This window comes from Strongyloides ratti (genome assembly GCF_001040885.1).
Source record: "Strongyloides ratti genome assembly S_ratti_ED321, chromosome : X".
Taxonomy (NCBI): Eukaryota; Metazoa; Nematoda; class Chromadorea; order Rhabditida; family Strongyloididae; genus Strongyloides; species Strongyloides ratti.
The window spans coordinates 323,026-345,836 of record NC_037309.1 but is presented as its reverse complement, the minus strand read 5'-3'; the positions used below and the strand labels follow the sequence as shown (position 1 = coordinate 345,836).

At 25.1% G+C, this 22,811-nt stretch overlaps 8 protein-coding genes across 8 annotated transcripts; 4 read left to right on the top strand and 4 right to left on the bottom strand.

Moving 5' to 3' along the window:
• Positions 1 to 729: 729 nt before the first annotated feature.
• Positions 730 to 2,314, bottom strand: SRAE_X000006600 (Cytosolic carboxypeptidase 6; the record flags this gene model as incomplete). Its single annotated transcript, XM_024644365.1, has 5 exons — positions 730 to 1,236; positions 1,298 to 1,409; positions 1,456 to 1,923; positions 1,977 to 2,238; positions 2,302 to 2,314. 5 exons carry the CDS (start codon positions 2,312 to 2,314, stop codon positions 730 to 732), a joined length of 1,362 nt encoding a protein of 453 aa, XP_024509931.1.
• A 786-nt stretch (positions 2,315 to 3,100) lies between these two features.
• SRAE_X000006500 (Cortactin) lies at positions 3,101 to 4,912 on the bottom strand (the record flags this gene model as incomplete). Its single annotated transcript, XM_024644364.1, has 2 exons — positions 3,101 to 4,564; positions 4,616 to 4,912. The coding sequence occupies 2 exons, from the start codon at positions 4,910 to 4,912 to the stop codon at positions 3,101 to 3,103; spliced, it is 1,761 nt and encodes a 586-aa protein (XP_024509930.1).
• A 1,005-nt stretch (positions 4,913 to 5,917) lies between these two features.
• On the top strand, positions 5,918 to 8,408 carry SRAE_X000006400 (Zinc finger, PHD-type domain and Zinc finger, FYVE/PHD-type domain and Zinc finger, RING/FYVE/PHD-type domain-containing protein; the record flags this gene model as incomplete). Its single annotated transcript, XM_024644361.1, has 5 exons — positions 5,918 to 6,041; positions 6,084 to 6,775; positions 6,819 to 7,878; positions 7,927 to 8,037; positions 8,086 to 8,408. The coding sequence occupies 5 exons, from the start codon at positions 5,918 to 5,920 to the stop codon at positions 8,406 to 8,408; spliced, it is 2,310 nt and encodes a 769-aa protein (XP_024509929.1).
• A 1,097-nt stretch (positions 8,409 to 9,505) lies between these two features.
• SRAE_X000006300 (Collagen alpha-5(IV) chain) lies at positions 9,506 to 10,627 on the top strand (the record flags this gene model as incomplete). Its single annotated transcript, XM_024644360.1, has 1 exon — positions 9,506 to 10,627. One exon carries the CDS (start codon positions 9,506 to 9,508, stop codon positions 10,625 to 10,627), a length of 1,122 nt encoding a protein of 373 aa, XP_024509928.1.
• A 1,386-nt stretch (positions 10,628 to 12,013) lies between these two features.
• Positions 12,014 to 13,111, top strand: SRAE_X000006200 (Collagen alpha-5(IV) chain; the record flags this gene model as incomplete). Its single annotated transcript, XM_024644359.1, has 2 exons — positions 12,014 to 12,120; positions 12,172 to 13,111. The coding sequence occupies 2 exons, from the start codon at positions 12,014 to 12,016 to the stop codon at positions 13,109 to 13,111; spliced, it is 1,047 nt and encodes a 348-aa protein (XP_024509927.1).
• A 765-nt stretch (positions 13,112 to 13,876) lies between these two features.
• SRAE_X000006100 (Hypothetical protein) lies at positions 13,877 to 15,625 on the bottom strand (the record flags this gene model as incomplete). Its single annotated transcript, XM_024644358.1, has 2 exons — positions 13,877 to 15,476; positions 15,540 to 15,625. The coding sequence occupies 2 exons, from the start codon at positions 15,623 to 15,625 to the stop codon at positions 13,877 to 13,879; spliced, it is 1,686 nt and encodes a 561-aa protein (XP_024509926.1).
• Positions 15,626 to 18,552: 2,927 nt separating this feature from the next.
• SRAE_X000006000 (Endoplasmic reticulum-Golgi intermediate compartment protein 2) lies at positions 18,553 to 19,990 on the top strand (the record flags this gene model as incomplete). The annotated part of the gene is made up of 5 exons (XM_024644357.1): positions 18,553 to 18,676; positions 18,736 to 18,850; positions 18,914 to 19,140; positions 19,183 to 19,810; positions 19,876 to 19,990. The coding sequence occupies 5 exons, from the start codon at positions 18,553 to 18,555 to the stop codon at positions 19,988 to 19,990; spliced, it is 1,209 nt and encodes a 402-aa protein (XP_024509925.1).
• Positions 19,991 to 20,870: 880 nt separating this feature from the next.
• SRAE_X000005900 (RNA recognition motif domain and Paraneoplastic encephalomyelitis antigen family and Nucleotide-binding, alpha-beta plait domain-containing protein) lies at positions 20,871 to 22,811 on the bottom strand (the record flags this gene model as incomplete). The annotated part of the gene is made up of 4 exons (XM_024644356.1): positions 20,871 to 21,722; positions 22,096 to 22,199; positions 22,372 to 22,558; positions 22,656 to 22,811. The coding sequence occupies 4 exons, from the start codon at positions 22,809 to 22,811 to the stop codon at positions 20,871 to 20,873; spliced, it is 1,299 nt and encodes a 432-aa protein (XP_024509924.1).

Genomic DNA, 22,811 nt, shown 5'->3' with positions numbered 1-22,811 from the left:
TATTCAAGCTGAAAAACAAAAGAAATAAGAAATGTATGTGTATGAATGTTTTTAGTTTAATAAGTTTAATTTATAATACTCTCATAACTAAGTAATTATCTCTATATAAATTATAAGTTAATAAGTTAGTCATGCAAGTATAATAAAGCATATTATAAGAATCCTGGTAGGTAGTCATTCCACACTTAATCATAATTGTAGAATGATGTTTTGACCTTTACTACTTTCAACAAATGATTTCCTTAAATTTAGGACTTCCTAACAATTAAAAATGCTTGAAAAAAAAAATTCTTTTAACAATAAGATGGAATTCTTTTATTATTATAATTTTCCATAATAAAAAGTAATAGTTATAATACTCAATTGGTAATTATATATAAATTAATATATATATATATATATTTATATATTAAACTTTTTATAATATCATTTAAATCATAAAAATAGGTTTTTAACTAATTATTGATGATTTATAATAAAGGAAAACTATCATAATTAAATCTTTTTTTATTAAATTTTTTATTATTATTTCTTAAACTATATTTTTATCTATTTAAAACTATATATTATCATTGACAAAAGAAGAATTATATTTCTTTTATGTTTATAATTAACTATAAGAGTATAATAAAAACTGTCAATTGTTATATATGGAAGATAAAAATTTATATATATTTTATAAATAAAGATTAATTGATATCATATTAAATTGCTTTGATAAAAACATTTTTATTTTTCTAGAGATTTTTTTTTCTTTGAAAGAACTTTTCCCAACTTTTTGAATTCATTAAGAGTACGACTGCCTAAAAATGATTCAAATGGTCGATCAATGGTAATACTTCTTTTATGGCATTTGAATTGATTATATTTATAAATTGCTAGACAAATATTTTTACCACAATTTTCAAAATCATTTTGACTATAACTAATACATGGGCTGGTATCACCTTCATCTAATTCATTAAATGAAAAATAAGAAATTTCATAAGTATAAACAAAACATGTATCTGGAACAATTGATCCTAATACTCTTCTAAATGTTCCTTCTTTTCTATCATCCATATCAAAAACTGTATTAGATAATGAATATTCAGATGAACCTTCAGCCAACATATATGGAAAAATTAATTGATTATCACAATTTTTGGGATCTTTTGAGACAATATTTCCAATACAAAAACTATTTGTCTTTTGAGAATGTGCATGTATATCAATACAGAATTGTAATTCAACATTCTAAAAAGATAAAAAAAGAAATAATCAAAAAATATTTATATTTAAAAAAAAATAAACTTACAGGATCATTAGAATACTGTCTAACAAGATTTTTAACACAATAAATTGTTGAAGTAGACCAATAGTTTGGTTCAACATATTGTCTATTTAAATCATGTCCCAAACAATCAGATCTTTAATAAAAAAAAATATATATTTTAAAATAATTTAAAAATTTACCTATAATTTCCTAAAACAACACCATCAGGATTAAGCATGGGTATTATCTTAAATACATATTCATTTCTCAATTCAACAGCTTCCATTTCATTACTACACAAATAATTAATTAATCCATGCATTGCATGTGATGATGGTGTTTCTCCAGGATGTACTCTTGCTGTTACAATTACAATTTTTTGTTTCTTTTGTATATTATTAACATTATTTGTAATTGTTACAAGATCAAGATTATTTTGATAAATAGATTTACCAATAACTTGTTTTCTAAAAATATTATGAAACATTATCTCCTTTTCATGTAAAAATTTTTGAAGTTTTGAATATGTATATGGTATACAATAAGCAAATTGGTAAGAATTTTCATTTTTAAATTGGTAATATATTGTTAATACATTTGTTGTGACTTTAGAATTAGTTGTTAAAGAATTTTCTGTATAAAAAATTTTTGATGATTTAAGACGTTTCCTAAAAACATGACATAGGTAACTAAATATATGATAAAAATATGTATAACTTACCATACATCAGATCCAGGTTCTTTAACAACAGGACTTGCAACACCTTTCTTTAGTAGAACATTTTTTTTAGATAAATTTCTAAAGTTGAAGATAACCTTCTGATTAGGTAATGCATTTCTTACTTCAAAATGAAACCATACTCTTTGCTTATCATTATATGTATCAGGTCTAATAAATAAATCATATTCATTATTATTAATGATATCAATTCTTCCTAAATTTCCACCTTCAAATTGCGAATTAAATATTAAATTTCCAGGTTCTAGATTATTTTTGTCAAAATTATTTTCTGATATGTTACCAGGAATATGAGTCAATACATTACCTCCTGTTATCATTTTAAGAAAAGAATAAAAAAAAAATTTAGTGAATTTTTAAAACCTAAAAAAAATAATAATACTTATATAATATCAAACTATGGAATTAAATACTTTGTTTTTCTTTTAAAATAGTTATATGTTATTATAAATAATATATATATATATATATATATTATTAACAATAAAAAAAATATTTTAAAATAAAGTTTTAATACCATAAAATTTGTTAAATTTACCATAAAACTGGAAAAATATAGAGAAAAAAATAATATTAAAAATTGACTTTACTAAGTTTTTAAAAATTATTTAATTTTCTTAAGAAAAAAAAAAAAAGAATTTATATTTACTTTTTAATAATTTATAAATGAATTTTTAACATGGGAGCAACGCGAATATATATATGTCCAATTTTGTATATACTATTTTTTTATTTTTATAATAACATAAAAATAAACTAATACATATTTATACCATGGTTCATGATTAATGTTATTCTATTTACAAGGAAGAAAAAAAAATGAAAAAACACATAACAAATGAAGATAAAGCAAAAAAAAAGTTACATTGTTATTTATTGTCATACTATCTTTATTCAGTCATTATAAATGTTTATAAAGCTTTGTTATAAAAACATCTTGCTTTTACCAATTTTTAAATGTAACATAAATAGAAAAATGAAAAATTAAGTCATTTTTTTTTATTCAAATAAAAAAAGAAAAAATTTCTAATTATGTCATTTTAATATGTTAGTTAATATATGAATAGGTTAGATAAAGAATATTTATCAAAGCTATTATATATTGCTTATTTCTCTTTTACATAATTTGCTGGAAATAGGCCAGTCTGCCCTTTGCATGTACCACGCCACCATCCAACATCTACTTTTTCAATATTTGTTATAATGTCATCAACATCAAAGCCAATTTCATCATCATCCTGTTTTTCATATTCAAATAAAGCAACTGCATTTATTTCATTTTCAAAAGAAGCCTCAGGAGGAGGAGGATCGATATTGTATATTTGCTCTTTAATTGAATTATCTTCTATTGTTGAATATGATGCTGGAGGTTGCACTTTAGTTATTAATGACTGTGTATTCTCATCATTCCATTCATCTTCATCATTTGAAACTTGGTCAAATGAGTCAGTTGTATGCCTTTTAGGTAAAGAGTTAATAAGAATTTCATTTCCACCTGGAGCTGGTGGTGGTACATATGATTGTTCTTGTTCAACTGGAGAAAATGTATGATTGTCAATTGATTCTTCTTTTGGAGGTTTTGAAGTATTATTCAAATATGTATTATTTTGATTAAATGTTTCTTGAGTTTTTGAAACAGTCGAAATTGAAGAAGTACAATTTTGAGTAGGGCTAATCATTACTTCAGGAGCTTTATAAGATTTAAAGTTGTTTGGTAAAATGTTTTGATCATTATCAACTTTAACAGAAATACTTCCATTTTTGCTTTCTTTTGCCTTACGTTCTGCTGCCATTTCTTTTTCTCTTTTTCTTAATGCTTCATCCTCAAGCTTACGTCTTTCTCTTTCTTGTGCTACTTTGTCATCACCATTATTTGAGCCCATTTGAAATTGTTCAAATTTAGATTTCAAACTTGATATACCACCAGGACGAGCTGGAGGTTCAAAGCCTTTTTTATAATCCTTTTGAGATTCATGAAATTCTACCTTTTGATTACATTCCCATCCAACAGCACTTTTATCTTGTCTATCTTTTTGAACGCCAAATTGTCCTCCAAAACCTTTTTTATAGTCTTTTTGTGATTCATGAGAATGTAATTTTTCATGAGAATCCCAACCAACGGCTGACTTATCTTGACGATCTTTTTGGACACCAAATTGACCTCCAAATCCTTTTTTATAATCTTTTTGTGATTCATGAGCTTCAACTTTTTCATTAGTATCCCAACCAACAGCACATTTGTCTTGGCGATCACTTTGAACTCCAAATTGTCCACCGAAGCCTTTTTTATAATCTTTTTGTGATTCATGACTTTGCAACTGTTCCTTTGAATCCCATCCAACAGCACTTTTATCTTGTCTGTCTTTCTGAATACCAAATTTTCCACCAAAACCATGCTTGTAATCTTTCTGTGATTCATGTTTTGGTACCTCAATCTTTTCATTCCATGAAGCTGCAGATTTATCCTGACGATCTTTTTGAATACCAAATTTTCCACCAAAACCTGTTTTATAGTCTTTCTGTGAGACATGAGCTTCAACTTTTCCATCATATGAAAAATCAACTGCACACTGTAATGGTTTATCAAAAAAAAATATAAAACATATCATTAAAATACTTACATTATCAACTCTATCTTTTTGAATACCAAATTTACCTCCATAACCATCACTAGCTTTTGGCATTGCTTCATATTGTTTTTGTTTGATTATCTCATCAGCTTGAACAACTTCATCTCTAAGTTGTGATACATCAAATGTATCTAACCTTCCAGAACCTTCAACAGTTTTTGCTCCCCATCTACTTTCTTTTTCAGAAAGATCATTAACAAAGTCAGGATCTGTTTCCCAGTCGTCTTCATCTTTTATCATCGGTTTAGCAGGAATTACTGGTCTTCCAACATTATTAAATCGATTCATGTTCTACAATAATACAACAATTATAGATTATATATTTAAAGCTATAATAAATGTTATCACAAAAATTATATAACAATATAACTAATTTTAAATAATGAAAATTATTAAATAATAAGAAAATTTTACAAAAATAAATTTTTTTTTTACAATTGATAAACAAGTACAAAAAGTATTTGACGTTTAGGACAATAATAAAAACTTTAAAAATAGTAATATGTATTAAAAAAAGGAATAAATGACAAGAATAGTTTTATAATCTAGATTTTTTAAATATTTTTACTTTTATAATGTCAAATGCATATACAAATGTTACAAAACAAGTATTATCATTATAAATAAATATATTTATATGTATAATCACTTTCTAAGCTTTTAACATACACATACCTAACTAATCAAAACTGATTACCAAAATAATTTTTATACTAAGAACAATATAAAAATTAACAATGAAATCTCTTATAAATAATATTTGGAAAGATGTTTATAGTGGCATCTACTAACTCCAAAATTATCTAAGATACTTAAGTTTTTTCCAGACAAAGCTATTAGTATTCAATATTTAAACAATGTTTTATAAATATATTACTCATTTTTATATGTATTATAATATTCAATAGATTACCATAGAATATAGATTTTTTTATAAATATAAAATTGTATTATTTGTACTTTTTAGTGTTAAAAAAAATATATTTTTTACAATTACAAAAACTATTATTAGAAATTGTTATTATATGCCTACAACATTAATTTTATTATCATCAGATTGCATGCTAATAAATGAAAGAAGCGGTAATAATGAATTTATTGTAGTATTGTGTTAAGATAAGAACTATTTGGGAAATTGTCACTTTATTTTATAAAAATAATTTTTAAAACTAACTATACACTAATTTGTTTTAAATATTTCTTTTAATAATAAAGGATATTATTCATATATTGTTCACTAATTATATTTTTATAATGTCTAAAAGAAATAATAAAAAAGTGAAATCAAATATAATGGATAATGAATATTTGCAAAAAATAAATGGAAAAGAAAATTGCGGGAAAGATAAAGGGTCATTTGTTTTAAATGATGAGTTAGATGATGCAAATTGGAAATTTTCTCATATTCTTTCAGAACGTAAGTATATTTTAAAAATTTATTTTTTAATAATAATTTTAGCTGGACCATCGCACATTAAGCAAAGTAAAGATGAAATATTAAATACATCAAAAGAATCATTGTATGAAAGAGTTAAAAGAAGAACACGAAATGTTGCACCTAAGTATGTAGAGGAATGTATTGAAAATAGTAAAAATAATAGTACAAATACATTAAAAAAGAAGAAAACAGTGGATTATATTTCAATGACAGATAATAATATAAATGCAAAAAAGACATGTAAGCGGTTTAAAAGTAACATAATAGAAGAAACTCAAAATGAGGAGGTAATTAAAAATAAACGTGTATGTAAAAAAAGATCTCCATCAATTTGTATTACTAAAAAAACAATTGCTAATAATACACAAATAGCGGGAGAATTAAGTATGAAAGAGAAAGAACTAAGTAAAAAAGAAACAACCAAAAAAGAAATACCTAGAAAAATAACTAAATCTAATGAAACGAAGCAAACAACAGATGCTAATCAAATAAAAGAAAGTGGAAGAGAAAATTCAATTCTCCAAGAGCATCAATATAATGATATTAATGTAGAAAATATAATTACTGGTAAAAGAAGACGCAAAACAGTCCAGACATATGATATAAATGTTTTAACAACATATCAAGATGCTGTCAAAAAAGAAACTGTTTCACAAAAAAAAGTAAATCAAGGACAAAAAAAATTTCATGGTTATATAGATAGTTTGTTAAAGGTGAGTTAAATTTAATAAAAATATATTATTATAGTTATTATAGAAAAACATAATTGATTCAGAAATGGCTGAAGAATTTAAAAAATTATGTATAAAAAAAATTAAAGTGCCTAGAGAACCGGGATATATTAATGATTGTACTGTAAAAGAAGATGAAAAAGGTGGTATACCACCATGTGTTGTATGTAATGAGATATCAGATGTTGTCCTCAGATGTCGCTGGTGTAGAGATGCTTATCATTGGGTATGTTATCCTATAAGATTATTCAAATATACTTTTCCTAAACGTCCTTGGAGATGTATTAATTGTCATTTAAAAAATATAACAAAGGAAGAAATTAGCGATATTAAAAAATCATTAAGAACAGAAAGATGTCTTGCAAGAAAAACAGGTGATACAAAGAAACTAAGCTTTTTTGAAAAACTTAATAATAATATTAATGTTTATGATAAGTTACATAAAAAACCTAGTAATATAAAAATGAAATATTATAATTTACTTGTAAATGTTATCGATAAACCACCATGTGATTTTGATGATGACTCATTTAGTGATTCATCTGATGATGATATATGGTATAGAAATTCATTATACCCAAATGGGTTGTTTGGATCATTAAGAAATTGTTGTTATCTCTGTTTAAAGCCAGAAACTGAAGTCAAACATATAATGAAATGTACTTTTTGCAGTGGACAATATCATTGTGATTGTTTAACACCACCATTCTGTTATACACCATTAGATGATTTTAATTGTGGCTATCATATCAATGAACCTAAAAAAGAACCTAATTTATTGTCATATAGTAGGGTTCTCGATGCAATTAATAAATATAATGATGGCGGTTTTAAAAGCAATATTGAATTTGAGTTAGAATTTAGGAATGCTGTTAAACAAATAGAACGTGAGGAAAAGCCTAGAGTTTTAAAAAGACCAAAAAATTTTTGTCGCAATGTACCAATAGAGGTCGAACGTTATTATACATCCCAATTTGCCAAACTTTTACAACATTTTGAATTAAAAGATACAAAAATTCGCAATATTCTTAAACAAAAATTAGAGGATGATGTTTATGATATTTATAATCAGTATGAGCAATTATGTAAGTGGGATATAATTGTAGAGGATATTAATGATGAGTCATTAAAAGATTTTGCTGATGACATAGAGAAAGATAATGATGAATTGAAAAAACAATTTGCATTAACAAATATTGTTTTAAAATATGTACTTAAAGTTTCATTGAAAGCATTTATTATAAGTAGAAGTTTTTCAATTCGTTATTTTTTTTATGATCAACTATATTTAGGAAATAAAGACTCCAAAATAGATGTCAAAATTAACAGATTTCCATATAATAATTGTTGTGAAATAAAGGATCGTATGGTTGATATAAAATATATTCCAACATTGGGAAAATATGAACTTTTTGTTTTAGGAAGATATCCAGTATTTGTTAATGGTATATTAATTGGCAAAGATCGTCTTTCATCAACTTCTAATGGCAATTGTGGATGTCAAAAATATTTTAAACTTAAAGATGTTAGCAAAGCATTTATGCCAAGTGTATTCCTTAAAAGTGGTGACATAATTCGTATTGGATGTTGTGTTATCTTATTCGGTCATGCTTAAAAAACTCTTAATTAAAATGTCAATAAATTTTTTTTTCTTTCATATCAAACTATGTTGTTTTAAATTTATATTTTACCTTTTTTTTTGCAAAATAAATTAAGTTTGATAATCAAAAGTATGTGTAATTAAATGTAATAAAATAATAAAATTAATTAATGAAAGATAGACTGGCAAGTACTATTTTATAAATATAAAAGTTACATTTTAAAAAGATTACATTTTTACCCTTGAATTAGTTATTACAAGATTTCTATACCTTGAAAGATATTATATATTTCTAAATATATATATTTAACAGATCTCCATCAGTATTTCTTTTTACACTTGTACCAAATTGTCATAGTAAATTAACATCCTTCAACTTTGGGATTCACAATTCCTTTAATTGTTTTAGAAAGATAGCCGACATCTGTACAGACTAACCTATTTTGTTAATTTTTTAATATGTCATTATCTAATAAATAGACATTTTTGGTAGTATAAAGCATATATATATATAATACCATAAATTATTTAACTATAATATATCTTATTATAATTTTTGTTGATTACTTTAACTTTATTAATGTCCAAAAATTGGTTCCCTTTTATTTTATATATAATATCACCTTTTTATCAATAAATTGATATAAATTAATTAATAAATATAAAATGATACTATTAAATATATCTCTATTTTACAGATAATTTGATCATAGGTATAGGTAAAGAAATATTATCACAAATATCTTAGTCTTTCATTAATTAGTCAAGCCCTTGCCATTCTTTTTCTAGGTCATGATATGTTTATCTTTCATTGTCTTTATCATGATTTAAACATAAATCTTCAAATATACCCTTCTTTAATTTTATAAATTATTTCCTTCTTCTTTTACGTAATATTTTGCAAACAAAATGTTACTAACATATTTTTAATAATATAAATATATATACATTAATGAATTTGTAGTTATTTAATTTAAACAATCAAAAACATTTAAATATATTTTTTTTATTTCTTTATAATAAATATTTATAAATTTTATCTAATAATAATATATTTATAGTTTAATTCTCCTGTCACTTGTATAAATATATTGTCCAAAAGTGTTTTGGACATGAAGTCAAACGACCAACAAATGAAAGTTTCTATTGGCCATAGGAGATTTAGCAATACAACAAATAATTTAGAAATCTTGGATGATGGAAAAGAAAGAGCTTATAGAATTACCATATCTATTGCAGCAATTTTATCTATTTCCTCACTTTTAACAATTTGTCTTGTAGTTCCATCACTTTATGACTATGCTAATTCAGTTTCTGAATTTAGTAAACAAGATTTTGCTTATTGTGAAGCATCAAATGCAGATATTGAAGTTGAAATAAGTAATGTTAAAGAATTTATAGGTACACCAATTAATAGAACTAAACGAAGTAATGGTTATGGTGGATATGGTGCTTCAATGATTGCTTTGAATGTACCACATTTCCAAGAGTGTCCAGCTTGTTGTATACCAGGTGAAAGAGGACCAAAAGGTGATCCAGGTTTACCAGGTATTCCAGGAGCACCTGGACCAGATGGAGCCCCAGGAAGACCAGGAATTACACCTAATGCATCTTGTATTCCAGAAAGAGTATTTGAACCACCACCATGCCTTCCATGTCCACAAGGACCACGTGGAGTACCAGGACATCCAGGATTTCCAGGAGATCCAGGTGATTCAGGTATACCAGGTAGACCAGGACTTGATGGCTTACCAGGAAAACCAGGTGAAGATGGTCCACCAGGACCTCCAGGACCACAGGGACCACAAGGACCACCAGGAGATAAAGGAGTTACACCAGAAGCTCATGTTATTCCAGGACCACCAGGAGATCCAGGTGAGCCTGGACCATGGGGACCTCCAGGACATCCTGGTGCCCCTGGTGAAGATGGATATCCAGGTAGTCCAGGTGAAAAAGGATGGCCAGGTCCACCAGGTCCTCCAGGACCACCAGGACCTCCGGGACCATCAGGACCAAGAGGAGAACAAGGACCAACAGGAACACCAGGAACATGTGTTTGTCAGGATACTGAAGTTGTTATATCTGATATTCAAGGTCAAAAACCTGCTAGCAGACCAGCTCAAATTCCAAGAGAAGAAGTGACTGTAATAGACGACCGTCAAACAAACGCAAATGATAATTACGGTTTTCCCGCTGGCAATGATAAAAGCAACTACTTTAGAAACAGATATTAACTTTAGACATAATGTATGATTCTTCAAATTTATTTATAATAATTAATAATAATTTTAATAAGTCATTATACCATGTACGTATCTCATAGTTCTGGTAATTTTAATATTTTTAATAAAAAAATATTTTAAACATTTTTGTTATTTTTGACATATTTCGTATTTTTTTTTATAGAAAAATAAAAAAAATATATAACTTCAAAAACAATAAGTACAAAATAATTAATTATTTCTAAAAATAACTTTTCAATGTCAACATTTCATTTTCTTTAAATATACTTTTTGTAATGATATTAAATTGTGTAAAATATTAATATTATGTTATTTAGTTCTTTTTTTTTATATTACCAAAACAATTAAATGAAATTTGAACAATATAGGACACATAAATCATGTTAAAATTAATATTTTATTCAATGTATAAATTCGTTATCACATTCCTTAAACCATCTAAAGGTTTAAATAAATTTTTAAAATTTTATAAATTTGGATATTTTAACCTAATTATAATCACTATAACCAATCTATTTTATGTTTAAATGAACTTGACCGAAAACAGGAGACTTGTAAAAAAAAAAATATTTTACAGTAAGTTAATTTTGAAGCATAAGATATGTTTGTGTATAAATGACCATGAGAAGATCTATACTATTACCTTAATTTAATTAGGTCATCGTACCTATCACTTAATGTGGTATCAATTCATTTATCAATTGCTCAATTTATTATAATTAGAAATATTTTTTAACAATAATTAGAATAAGCGGTTCTTTATAATATATATATAATATCCATTTTCCAAAATATTTGCCTTGAAAATGGTATATAGAAAAAGAGTGTTAATTAACTTATTATTTATAGGCCTTTTAAGATATATATAAATATAATTGTTTAGTTAAAAATTTATCTTGTTTCATGTTTATAAATATTACCTTTTATATCACAATTTATGTTATAATGTTTAAATCTTTTGATTATATTTAAATAGGAAGTTTATATCACAATATAGTTAAATGTAATATAATGTTACATGACATTGTTAAAATCTATTAAAAAGGCATTCTTTTCTATATCTTGATTTCTTCTTTATAAATTCCATAGCATTTTCCCTTTAACCTATTGACTTTTGTAATGAATACACCTACAAAAATATAATGAATATACAATATCACATAATGAATGTTGTAATAGTTATAACCCCGTTTCATATCTAACAAATAAGAAGCTATTTTTGATTTTACTATTATATCCCATATTCTTATTTTATTTAAATATTAAATTAAAATTTTTATTTTTTAATTATCCTAGACAAAAATTATATATATCCACTTTCAATTAATATTTTTAATTATTATACTATTATTATTAATAATTTATTATTTTTAGAAGATGGCTTTAGCTGTCGGAATTAAAGACGGAAAGCATTCAATAGAAAATGAAATATCAACAAAAGATAAAATATATAAAATTATTACAATAATTCAAGTAACATTTAGGTATTTTTTATATTAATTATTTTAAGATTATAATTAATAATTTTTTTTTAGTCTTTTATCTTTAATAATTGTTTGCCTAACGTTACCTGTTATGTATAATAATGTACAATTAACTGTTGAATATGCTGAAAGAGAAATGCTTTTTTGTGAAAAATCAAATAAAGAAGCTTTTGATATATTATCTTTTGGAGGTTTCGGTGCTCCAAGTAACAGAACAAAACGTTCATATGAAGGTTATCGTAGTGATGTAACAGGAACACCTATTCAAACTGAATGTCCGGGTTGTTGTATTCCTGGACCACCAGGCCCAAGAGGACCAGCTGGTGAACCTGGAAAACCAGGAAATCCAGGCAAAGCAGGAACACCAGGAATACCAGGCATATCACCAAATCAAACATGTCCAATTCATGCAGCTAGAGAACCACCACCATGTAGACCATGTCCTAAAGGACCACCAGGAATTAAAGGATGGCCAGGTTTTCCTGGAGATCCAGGTCCTGTTGGTGCTCATGGTTTAAAAGGTAAAGATGGTGAAGATGGTTTACCAGGTGAGCCAGGTCCACAAGGACCACCAGGATTTAGAGGTGGACCAGGTGCACCAGGTGATAAAGGAGAAACACCAGAAGGAGAAGTACGTGAGGGTCCACCAGGAGATCCAGGTCCAAATGGACCAATTGGAGCTCCAGGAGTACCAGGTTTACCAGGAAGAAATGGTCTTACAGGATTACAAGGAGAAAGAGGATGGCCAGGAGTACCAGGTGAACCAGGTGAGCAAGGATATCCAGGACCAGAAGGACCACCAGGAAATCAAGGACCACCAGGAGAACCAGGAACATGTGTTTGCCAAAATATTGATTCTGTTATATTAGTCTCACCAAATGCAGCTCAACCAAGAATTCCCCAACAAATGAATACACAATATGAAATAGACGGAGACTTTAAATCACCCTACAATAGTAGATCAGAATACGGAAGAAGTTATGGCAAATAGACGCAAATAACAAAAGTTATATCTTCTCATAATGTCATCATTTAATAATAATTGTACTAATAATAATATTTTTGTTCTCGTATAACTCAAAAAAAAATACACCCATAAAAATATACTTAAGTAGATGTTATATTTGTTTTTAATATATAAATAATAAAATATATGATTGCTTTTATAATTAATAAATACTCTTAAAACAATATACAAAACTTTCAATTAGATATAATTTGATAAAACCAAAAAAAAATTAAAATTTTTATTTAAAAAACATTATTAAACAAAAAAAAAGCAGTCATCAAATCGTAACAATTTTTAATTCATATAATTAATTTTGTAGTAATTATCCATTTTGGTATAATTTAAATGTATAGTAGTATAAAAAAGACAACAACATTGATGGCACAAAAATTTCATTTTAAATAGTAATAAAAATTATTATTGTTGCAACATAAGTTGTATAAAACTTCAACTTAACCACTATACTTTCAAATTTGAAAACTGCAAAAAAAAGTTTAAATTATGTTATCAAGTTTTGTAAAAAAAAAATAGAAAAAAAATGGTAAAAAAATTAAAGAATGCTCGGCAAAAACGTAAATTGACAAAATTTTCTTATTTTTTTTTTTTGATGTCTCGTGAAATTTTTTTGTATCTTTTTTAAATTTTTTGTTCTTTTTTTGTTTCTTTTCTTATTAAAAAAATCGCTGATTCTAGAAGTTTAAAACATTATAAAACATTGAAATTAACACTAAAATAATGTACATCTCTTTACAACCATTTTAAAACATCAGGGTGTTTCCAGTAATTTTTCTTTTCCTGATCATAAGGATTATTTTTGATATCTTCATAAGTCTCTGCATAAAGGCCTCTCTTTTTAGCGGCACATTTAACTTCAATTGCTTCCTTTTCTTTATTAAATATTAACATATAATAGTCGTCTTTTAAGGGCACTTTATCAAGAATGCCAAATTCATTCTTTTTAAGGTAGGTAACGTAAACCAACAATGTATGATAATTAATTAAAAGGCAATTTCGAAAATTAGAGTTGAAATCCTGAGTTACCACCTTCTTTGAAACTGGTTCATCAAGAAGCATCTCAATATCCGATAGTACAGATGGTTCAGGAAGATTATCATCATCCATTTGATGTGAAAGATTTTGATTTAATGATTCTGAGATTTCAACCCAATCATCGACGATTGACTCAACATTTCCCATTGAATCCATTTTTTCATCTTCACAATATTTATCTAACATCTTGTGGCGTAAGACGTTGTCGCAAATTTCTTTAAGTTTTGTTGTTTTAAATTTGACATTTGATGTGTCAGATTTGATAAAAACAGCACCAATATTTTCTATTACAGCAACATTGGTATCTTCATTTATTTCAATTCTTTCATCATATTTTGTCAAGTTGTCGCTATCCATATTACAGTCTTTTTGATTAGTACAATTTTCAAGTATTTCCTCAACCTCGGCATCAGTTGGATCTTCAACACCCTCATCCCACTCAAAATCGTAATTTTTATCATCACTCATTAAACGGTTAATATTTGTCGATATTAATTCATGGTTAACTGAATCTTTATCAAAAACAGAGTAGTCATTATCAGCATTTGATGAAGAAATTTTCATTCTCAACTTATTTTTAAGTTCTGAAGTGATATCAACTCGTTCAGTTCCATAATGTGAAGCAAGTTGATTAAGATTTTCTTGTGATGTTGATTTAATCATATTTAATTCTTCAGTTAAACTTAACTCATCAAAATTAGTATCATTGTTTGTATTAATTTGATTATCATAGAAATCTTTTGAATTTTCAATTGAAAAAGAAGTGTTATTTGTTGTTGATGCCGTTGTGTCAACCTGTAGATTATTATCACTGGCATTAAATTTCTGATTATTAAATGGTATGCCAAAACCAAACATATTGTTAGCAGGATACGAGGTGGGTTGTTGGTGATTATGACATTCTGAATCATTGCTATGAGAAAACAAATTTTTAAAACAATGATCAGTATTTTTTGGTAGATACAAAGTCTTATCGTTTGTAGAAGATTGATTATAGATATTAGACATTGATCCATTACTACTACATTTGAAAGTATTATTATATTCTTGGGAACAATCATATATAAGGCCATTAGAACAATTCAAAGTATTCCCTTGAAATATATCAGAATACAAAGTGCAATAAGTATATTCTTCATCACTTAAAATATTTTCATTACTATATTCATCTTTATATATTTGTTCTTTATTGTGTTTTAATTCTTCTAAATTTTGTCCAAAATATTTGTCAAATTGTGAATACGTTTCTTTATCTGATATTATCGTATCACATTCTTTTTTAGGTATAGGTGATGTGCTGAAATAATAAAAAAATTAATAATTATACTGGTTTCTAACAATTAATTTTATTTTTACTTACAATGAAAAATTTTTTGTGAAAGAAGATTTTGGAAGCTGACAATCACTATTCAATTCATTTACAGAAGACTTAAAACTATTGAGCATGTTTGAAGAAAAAAAGTTTTAGGCAAAAAAATGCTAAACTGGTTTTTGCAAAATTTATAAAAAAAAAAAAAAAAATTTTAGATTTCTCACTTTAAATAGAGAGATAATCTAATGCCTTTAGGGTTTGAATTATTCCAGATCTTTTTGGAATAAGTGAAGGTTTAAACCGTTTGCCACAATAGATGTTATGTAGTGGTAACGCGAGGGTTGGGAAAGGGCTATTCAAAGTGGCGCCCTTTTTAATGTCCTCTGAAAAAAAGAAATTAATGAATTTGAAAGGAACAAAGAAAAATTTAAAAAAAAAATGTATATGTATATGTAATATATTGAGACATATATTACATATATATAATATATAGATAGACGATGATAAAAGACAAATTAACAATGATATGTCATATAAAATAGAAGGCACCTTGATATACTATTTAGTGTGAATATTAACATATCATCAAATAAATATTTCTACTTTTGTGATATCAAGGTAAAAACATAACGCTTAACAATTCAAATTCTAAAGTATAAAGGAAACATTTAAGTAATAAATTTTCAGTCATACTAAGATATATACCTTTCTCATAGAATGTATCTTAAATTTCTTTAATTACATGATGAGCATATTTTTAAATTTATATAATAGTAACTTAAAATCACACATCTCTTTACTTTCACAATTGCTTGACAACACGACACTTTATATAATATTGTTAAATGTGATCGCATACTAATTTTTACTGTGCAGATAAGATAGTATAATGAAAGTTGACCAGTAAAACAACGACTAAGTGATAGTGTAGCTTAGTAGAAATATATATATATATATAAATTTATATCATTATACTACTAAATATGATTTGAAAGATTGAAATAATGTGTCTTTTGCAATAATCAAGCCCCAGTAAAACAACGAACCAACAAACTTTCTTTTTGTGTAATAAAAATTTTTAAGAGAGTTACCTCAAGGGGGTAAAGAGAATGCAATTATTTTTAGAAAGTATGCGAAATGAAAATAATAAGACCACCACAACCACCTTAGACAGAAAGTTGTAGAAATAAAAATATAATGAATATAAGATTACATTAACTTTACATGCGCACAAATATATACATGTGTAATATATATAAAAGGTAATTTTAACACAAAAGAATTTTTGATAAAAAAAAAAACAACTTTTTTTTGAGTCATTAATATATACTAAAATACATTTTTTTGTTTCATCATATATTTTTAAATAATAATATTCAACAATTGTCATATGGCTTATCAACACAAACCTTTCTGTCTCTAATTGAATATTTGTCTGTTCCTAAATATTTAATAATAACAATTTGAGAGCTTTGAATAAGCACCACACGACACAAGAACATCTATCTCACTCTAAAAATTACAATTACATATATTATTATTTTTATATAATATATATGTAATAAAACAGTTGTTATACATAATTTTTACATTAAAATTTCAAAATTATCTCATTTAAAATATGATATAATTTATATAAAATAAATAAAAGTGTGAATCACAACAGAATATTTGAGGAAATCATAAAATGACAATATATGTAAAAGTTTTCTATTCTCTTTTCTCTCTAACCCACTACCTTTTACATACCGGTTAACTAAATTTTTTTTTTATAAATTTATTTCAAAATAATAAACACTTTATATGTATTAGATACAATAGAAAAAAAAAAAACTAATTTTACCCCCATAAATTATCATTACTTTTCGAAAAGTATAACTTATATCAAGTACACTAAATATTATATATACTATTGTAATAAAAAAGAAGATACATATCACAATTAGAATTGTAATATAGGTACCAAGAGTAGTAACAAGTATAAAATACATAACTAATAGAAGAAAGAAATTACTAAGTAATAAAAAACATATAGAAAAAAAATGTGAAAATATTAAGGTATATAATGTCCTTTTGAGAATGAAAAATTATGAAATATTTTATTTTAGTTAGAAGTATAGCGACCTCGAGGTTAAAATACATATGTAATTAAATGTTTATATACAATTTGTATTGAAGAAAAAATGTTATCTGTCTCCTCAAAAAAAAAAAAAAAAAAAAAATAACGAATCAAAAATGATAAAGTATGTAACCTCAAAAAACATCTATGTCCTTCTACATAATATTACTTTAAAGATAAATAATATATCAAGATGTAGAGTAATATTTTTTTTTGAATAGAATATAAAGAGAGAGAAACCAAAAAAAACAAAGTAATACTAAAAATAAATAATTTTTAAGATGCTTGAAATATCTATTTTAACATATCTTTAAAAAATAACTTATATATATATATATATATATTTATCTATGTAATTGTTCATTTTTTTATCTTTGTATATAGAAACCATACATAAAATATTTTGCGAAAAAAAATAAATATTTTAGTGATAAAAACAATCTTATACAAAGAATAAAAAAAATATATGTATTTTAAAATAGTTATAGAAAATATATAAATAGGGTTGTGTTATAGCACACGCAAAGTGGAATATAGAAAGTAAAAATATTATAACAGCTATATATGGTTTTACATTTTCTATGTATATTTTTGTCTACGCCTTATTTACTAAAAGACTGTAATAATATGATGTTATAATTTTAAATATTATAATATTGTATAACAACGTTGATCAAAATAATATTTTTTCGAAAAAACACTATTCCATAATTTAAATTATCTTTATAAAACTTCGTTTTAAGAAACTACTCCTCCAACAATACAAATGTTTGTCAGTATATGAATGAAATGATAAAATAAAAATGATGACGCAAATCCACTATTTTATTGTCAAATATAAAGGAAAACAATTTTTTTAAAAACATATAAGATCTATAAATATAATAGTGATATTATAATAATATATAAATAAATATATATATATATTTTTTTCTAGTATACATGAGTTTACCGGAACAGGGATTACGTCAAAGGCGTACTATTTTAGAAGTTATTCAAGAACTAGATTCTTTTAATAAAGTTCAAGAAAAAGTTAAAGAGGAAAAAAATGCAGCTAAAGGATTTGGTAATTAATAATATATAAATATAAATAACAAATATAATTGAAAAAAATTTTTTTTTTAGCTAGCTTTATTGTAATAACAATTATAATTATTATAACTCTAGGTCATACATATGATCGGTTTTATGGACAGAAGGAATATACATATTCAATGAATACTGCTGACTATACTGAAAGGTATGTTATATGATATAATGTCTCAATATCATAACACATATATTCTTAAAATATTTCTTTAAGTTTTCCTAAATTGACAATTGATATGCAACTTGCAACATCATGTGGGAATTTTGAACTTAAATTACCACAATCAGATGTTGTGTCACAAATATTTGATATATTTGATGAAAAAAATGATAATGAACCAACACTTAATAAAGATCCAACACGTTTTGAATTATCAGAAAAAGAGTATAAATATTGGAGGATATTACAAGATGCACATCGTAAAAAGTATAATAAAGGCAGTAATTTTAATAAATTAAATGATATAGATTTTGTCAATATAGATATAGAAAAGCAACTTAAAGAGGCTGCTGATATTAAACAAGAGGAAGAGAAAAAGGAACTTTCAAAAGGACATCAAGATAATGATAATGATGTTGATCCTTTTTTTGGTGGTAATAATAAAGTTATTATATTTGGTAATGGAATAGGTATGTTACAAATTATATCATCAAATACAAAAAATTCAATGGATGAGGGAACAGCTTGTAGAATACATGGAGAGTTAGAAATTAAAAAAATGCAAAGTGAGACAATAAGTATTATAACTGGTGGTGGGAGTAATGAATTAGAGAATATGATAGCACATTTACAAGGGACAGTTAAATCAGGAAACTCATCACATCGAATTGAAAGTTTCTACTTTGGTGATAAAAATGTTGGTGTTGTTACACCATTAGCTGGTGTTGAGGAGATATCTTTAAGTGGTAAAACAGTTTATACATATAATATTAAAGTTATACCAACTAGAATATACTATGGTTCAATTTTTTCATCACCATCTCTTGTATATCAGTATGCTGTAACATCTATAAAAAGTGAACCATCCTCAATTGAGGAACATGGACATGGTGGAATAGTAATTGTTTATGAATTAACAGGGACTGTTATTGAAATAAAAGAAAGTACAATGTAAGTATATAGTGATTTTTTTTATATTATAAATATTTATAATAATTTTTTTCAAATATTTCTAGGACAACAATTCAATTTTTTTTACGTTTATGTTCTTTAATCGGTGGTATTTATGCAACTGTAACATTTCTTAGCATATATATATCAAAATTATTTGAAATGGCAGGGACTCAATAGATAGTTAAAAATATTTTTTTTTATCTATTTTAAAAGGATTAAAAATAAGCATAATGTCACTTAATATATAATGGTTTAAACTTCAAATAAAACTTTATCAGACTATTTATCAATAAAATATATTTCAATGGACAATAATACACGTATATATATGTTAACGAATAACTATAAACAAACAATTTTAAAATGTTATTAAATATAGAAGCGCTACGTATATATATTTAATTACATCCTCTTCAATTTGTTTTTATTTTCAATATTAAAAAAAATAAAAAAAAAATAAATAAAAATAATTGTTTATTTTTATTTTGAATATAAAAAGATAAAAAAAAGTTATTATTTACAGTAAAAAAAAAAAAGAGTTAATCGTGAAATATTGGGTGTCTGGATGTGTAAAAACAAAAAATAAAAAAATATTATTTATTACATATTATTTTTACTTTATTTTTTTTTGTAGAAACATTTTTATCTTCTTGTTGCAACGTGTCATCTCAATTAATATAATCTTATTTTTACTTTGATTGTAAGAAAAAAAATTTCTTTTATTTATTTGTGTAAAGCTTTATGATAAAATGTTCTTTAGTATAATATAATTATATTAATGATAACTTTTCATTGTAATTGATGAAAGATTTATAATATAATATTGATAAAAAAAATAATTTTTTTTTGGTACTAAAGTAAAATATCAAACCAAACCCGGAAATTGTATAATTATAATTCTTCAGTTTCTTTTTTATATAATTATATATATATATTTATAGTAACAGAAGAGATGATACTGATTTTGTTTGGTAAAAAAAAGTGAAAATATATATATATATGTATATATATTTATACTTGATATTCTGTTTGTTTTTCATATAGTAATAGATTAAAATTATTTAGTTGTGTTAAAAGTAAGTTTTCCACCATATAAATTGTAACCTGAATTGAGTTGAATGTCATTTGTTGGGGTTGAAAAAAGGTTAACATTAGATAATCCTGCTGCAACGGCTGCTGGAATTTGTTGTGATAAAGCATTTATATTAGGATAAGCTAATCCAGCAGCAGCATTTGCATATAAATTTGCAGCAGTAGTTGTAGTTTGTTGTCCATATACAGGTGTAATATGTTGAACTTGTGTTAATGGTGTTGGTTGAAGATATTGAAGAACTGGTAATTGTTGATTAAGAAGTATTGGTTGATTAGGCCAAACAAGATTTTGTGTTCCACTAGTTTGTGATGATTGTTGTACACCCAATGGATTGTTACGATGATTTGATTTTTTGGTATTTCTTATTGGTCCAGGATCAGATAATCCAATCATGTTGCGATCGTTAATATAAGTGCTAACATTTAATAATTGTTGCATTAAAAATGGATCTACTATTTGTGGTGCAATAATATTAGGTGTTTGACCAAGTGGTAAAGTTACTAATCCAGTAGGTATTTGAGTTGTATTAACAACACTATTAGCAAATTTGACATTTAATGGTTTAGCTGCATGTGGTGGTTGTAAACCATTCATCATATCAATTGCTGTTTGTGCCTCTTTTTTAGTATTAAATCTAACAAATCCAACACCTTTAATTTTTCCAGTTGCTGAGTCTCGAAGTACTCTAGCATTAATTATTTCACCAAATCTACTAAACATTTCTTTTAAAAGTTCTTCAGTAATGTCTTTTGCCAATCCACTAACATATAGGTTGGCTCCTTTTATCTGTTCACTTGATGGTCGTGCAAAAGACACCTAAAAAAAAACATAATAAACAAAATATTATATTTTATTTATAAAAGATAATGGAGCACTACTATTTAAATGAAATTGTTAATTTATTGTAAAAACAAAAACTAAAGTATTAAATTTTATTTAATGTTCATTTTCTTCCAAGACAATATCATTCTTAGTTGAATGAATGTATTGTTTGTTTACATAAGGTTAAGTAAACTTTTTTTTTTTTATCAATTTAACAATTTGTTTAAGATTAAAAGGGTACAAAAAGTTAAACTAACAAATAAGAGTATAAAAAAAATGTACTTAAAAATTAACATAAACTAATGTGTCATCATAATGAATTTAAATAAGAAAAATAAACAAATAAAATTAAAAAAAAAAAACACACCCTTATTTTTTTATCCAATATTACTGCTTCATTACATTTCTCGCGTGCTGTAATAGCATCATTAATATTAAGAAATTGAACAAAGCCATAACCAAGACTTTGACCTAAAATTAAAAAAAAATATAACAGAAAAAAAAAATTAGAACAAAATAAAAAGGATGTTTAAAAAAAAATGAAAAATTTTTGTTAATTACTTTTGTAAGTATTTGTTATATAATTGAATAAAAGTACAACTTATTTTTATTTGTTTTATCATTTATTTTTAATTATACTTACCAGTTGTTTTATCACAAATTAATTTGCAAGATTCTATTGGACCAAATTTTGAAAAGTATTCTCTTAAATCATCATTTTTAAATGAAGTTGGTAGGTAATTGATAATTAAATTTCTGTTATTTTCATTATTCTCTGTTGACTCTGGACGAGCATCAGATGAATCTGAACATGAATGTCTATCATCTCCCTATAATAAAGATAAACAAAATTATAAGTATTTCTTTAATATAGTTAATATTTTATATAATATTAACAAATAAAATAAAAATATTATTAATACTTACGTCATAATCTTTGTTATTATGTTTGCCTATATTTTGCTTCTTATCTTCTAGGATTTTTAACGAATTATTATCATTATTTGTATTTATAGAATTATTAAGATGATTTTCAGAAGTTTTAGAATCTACTACTGTATAGTCAGCCTTTGTTTCTTCCAT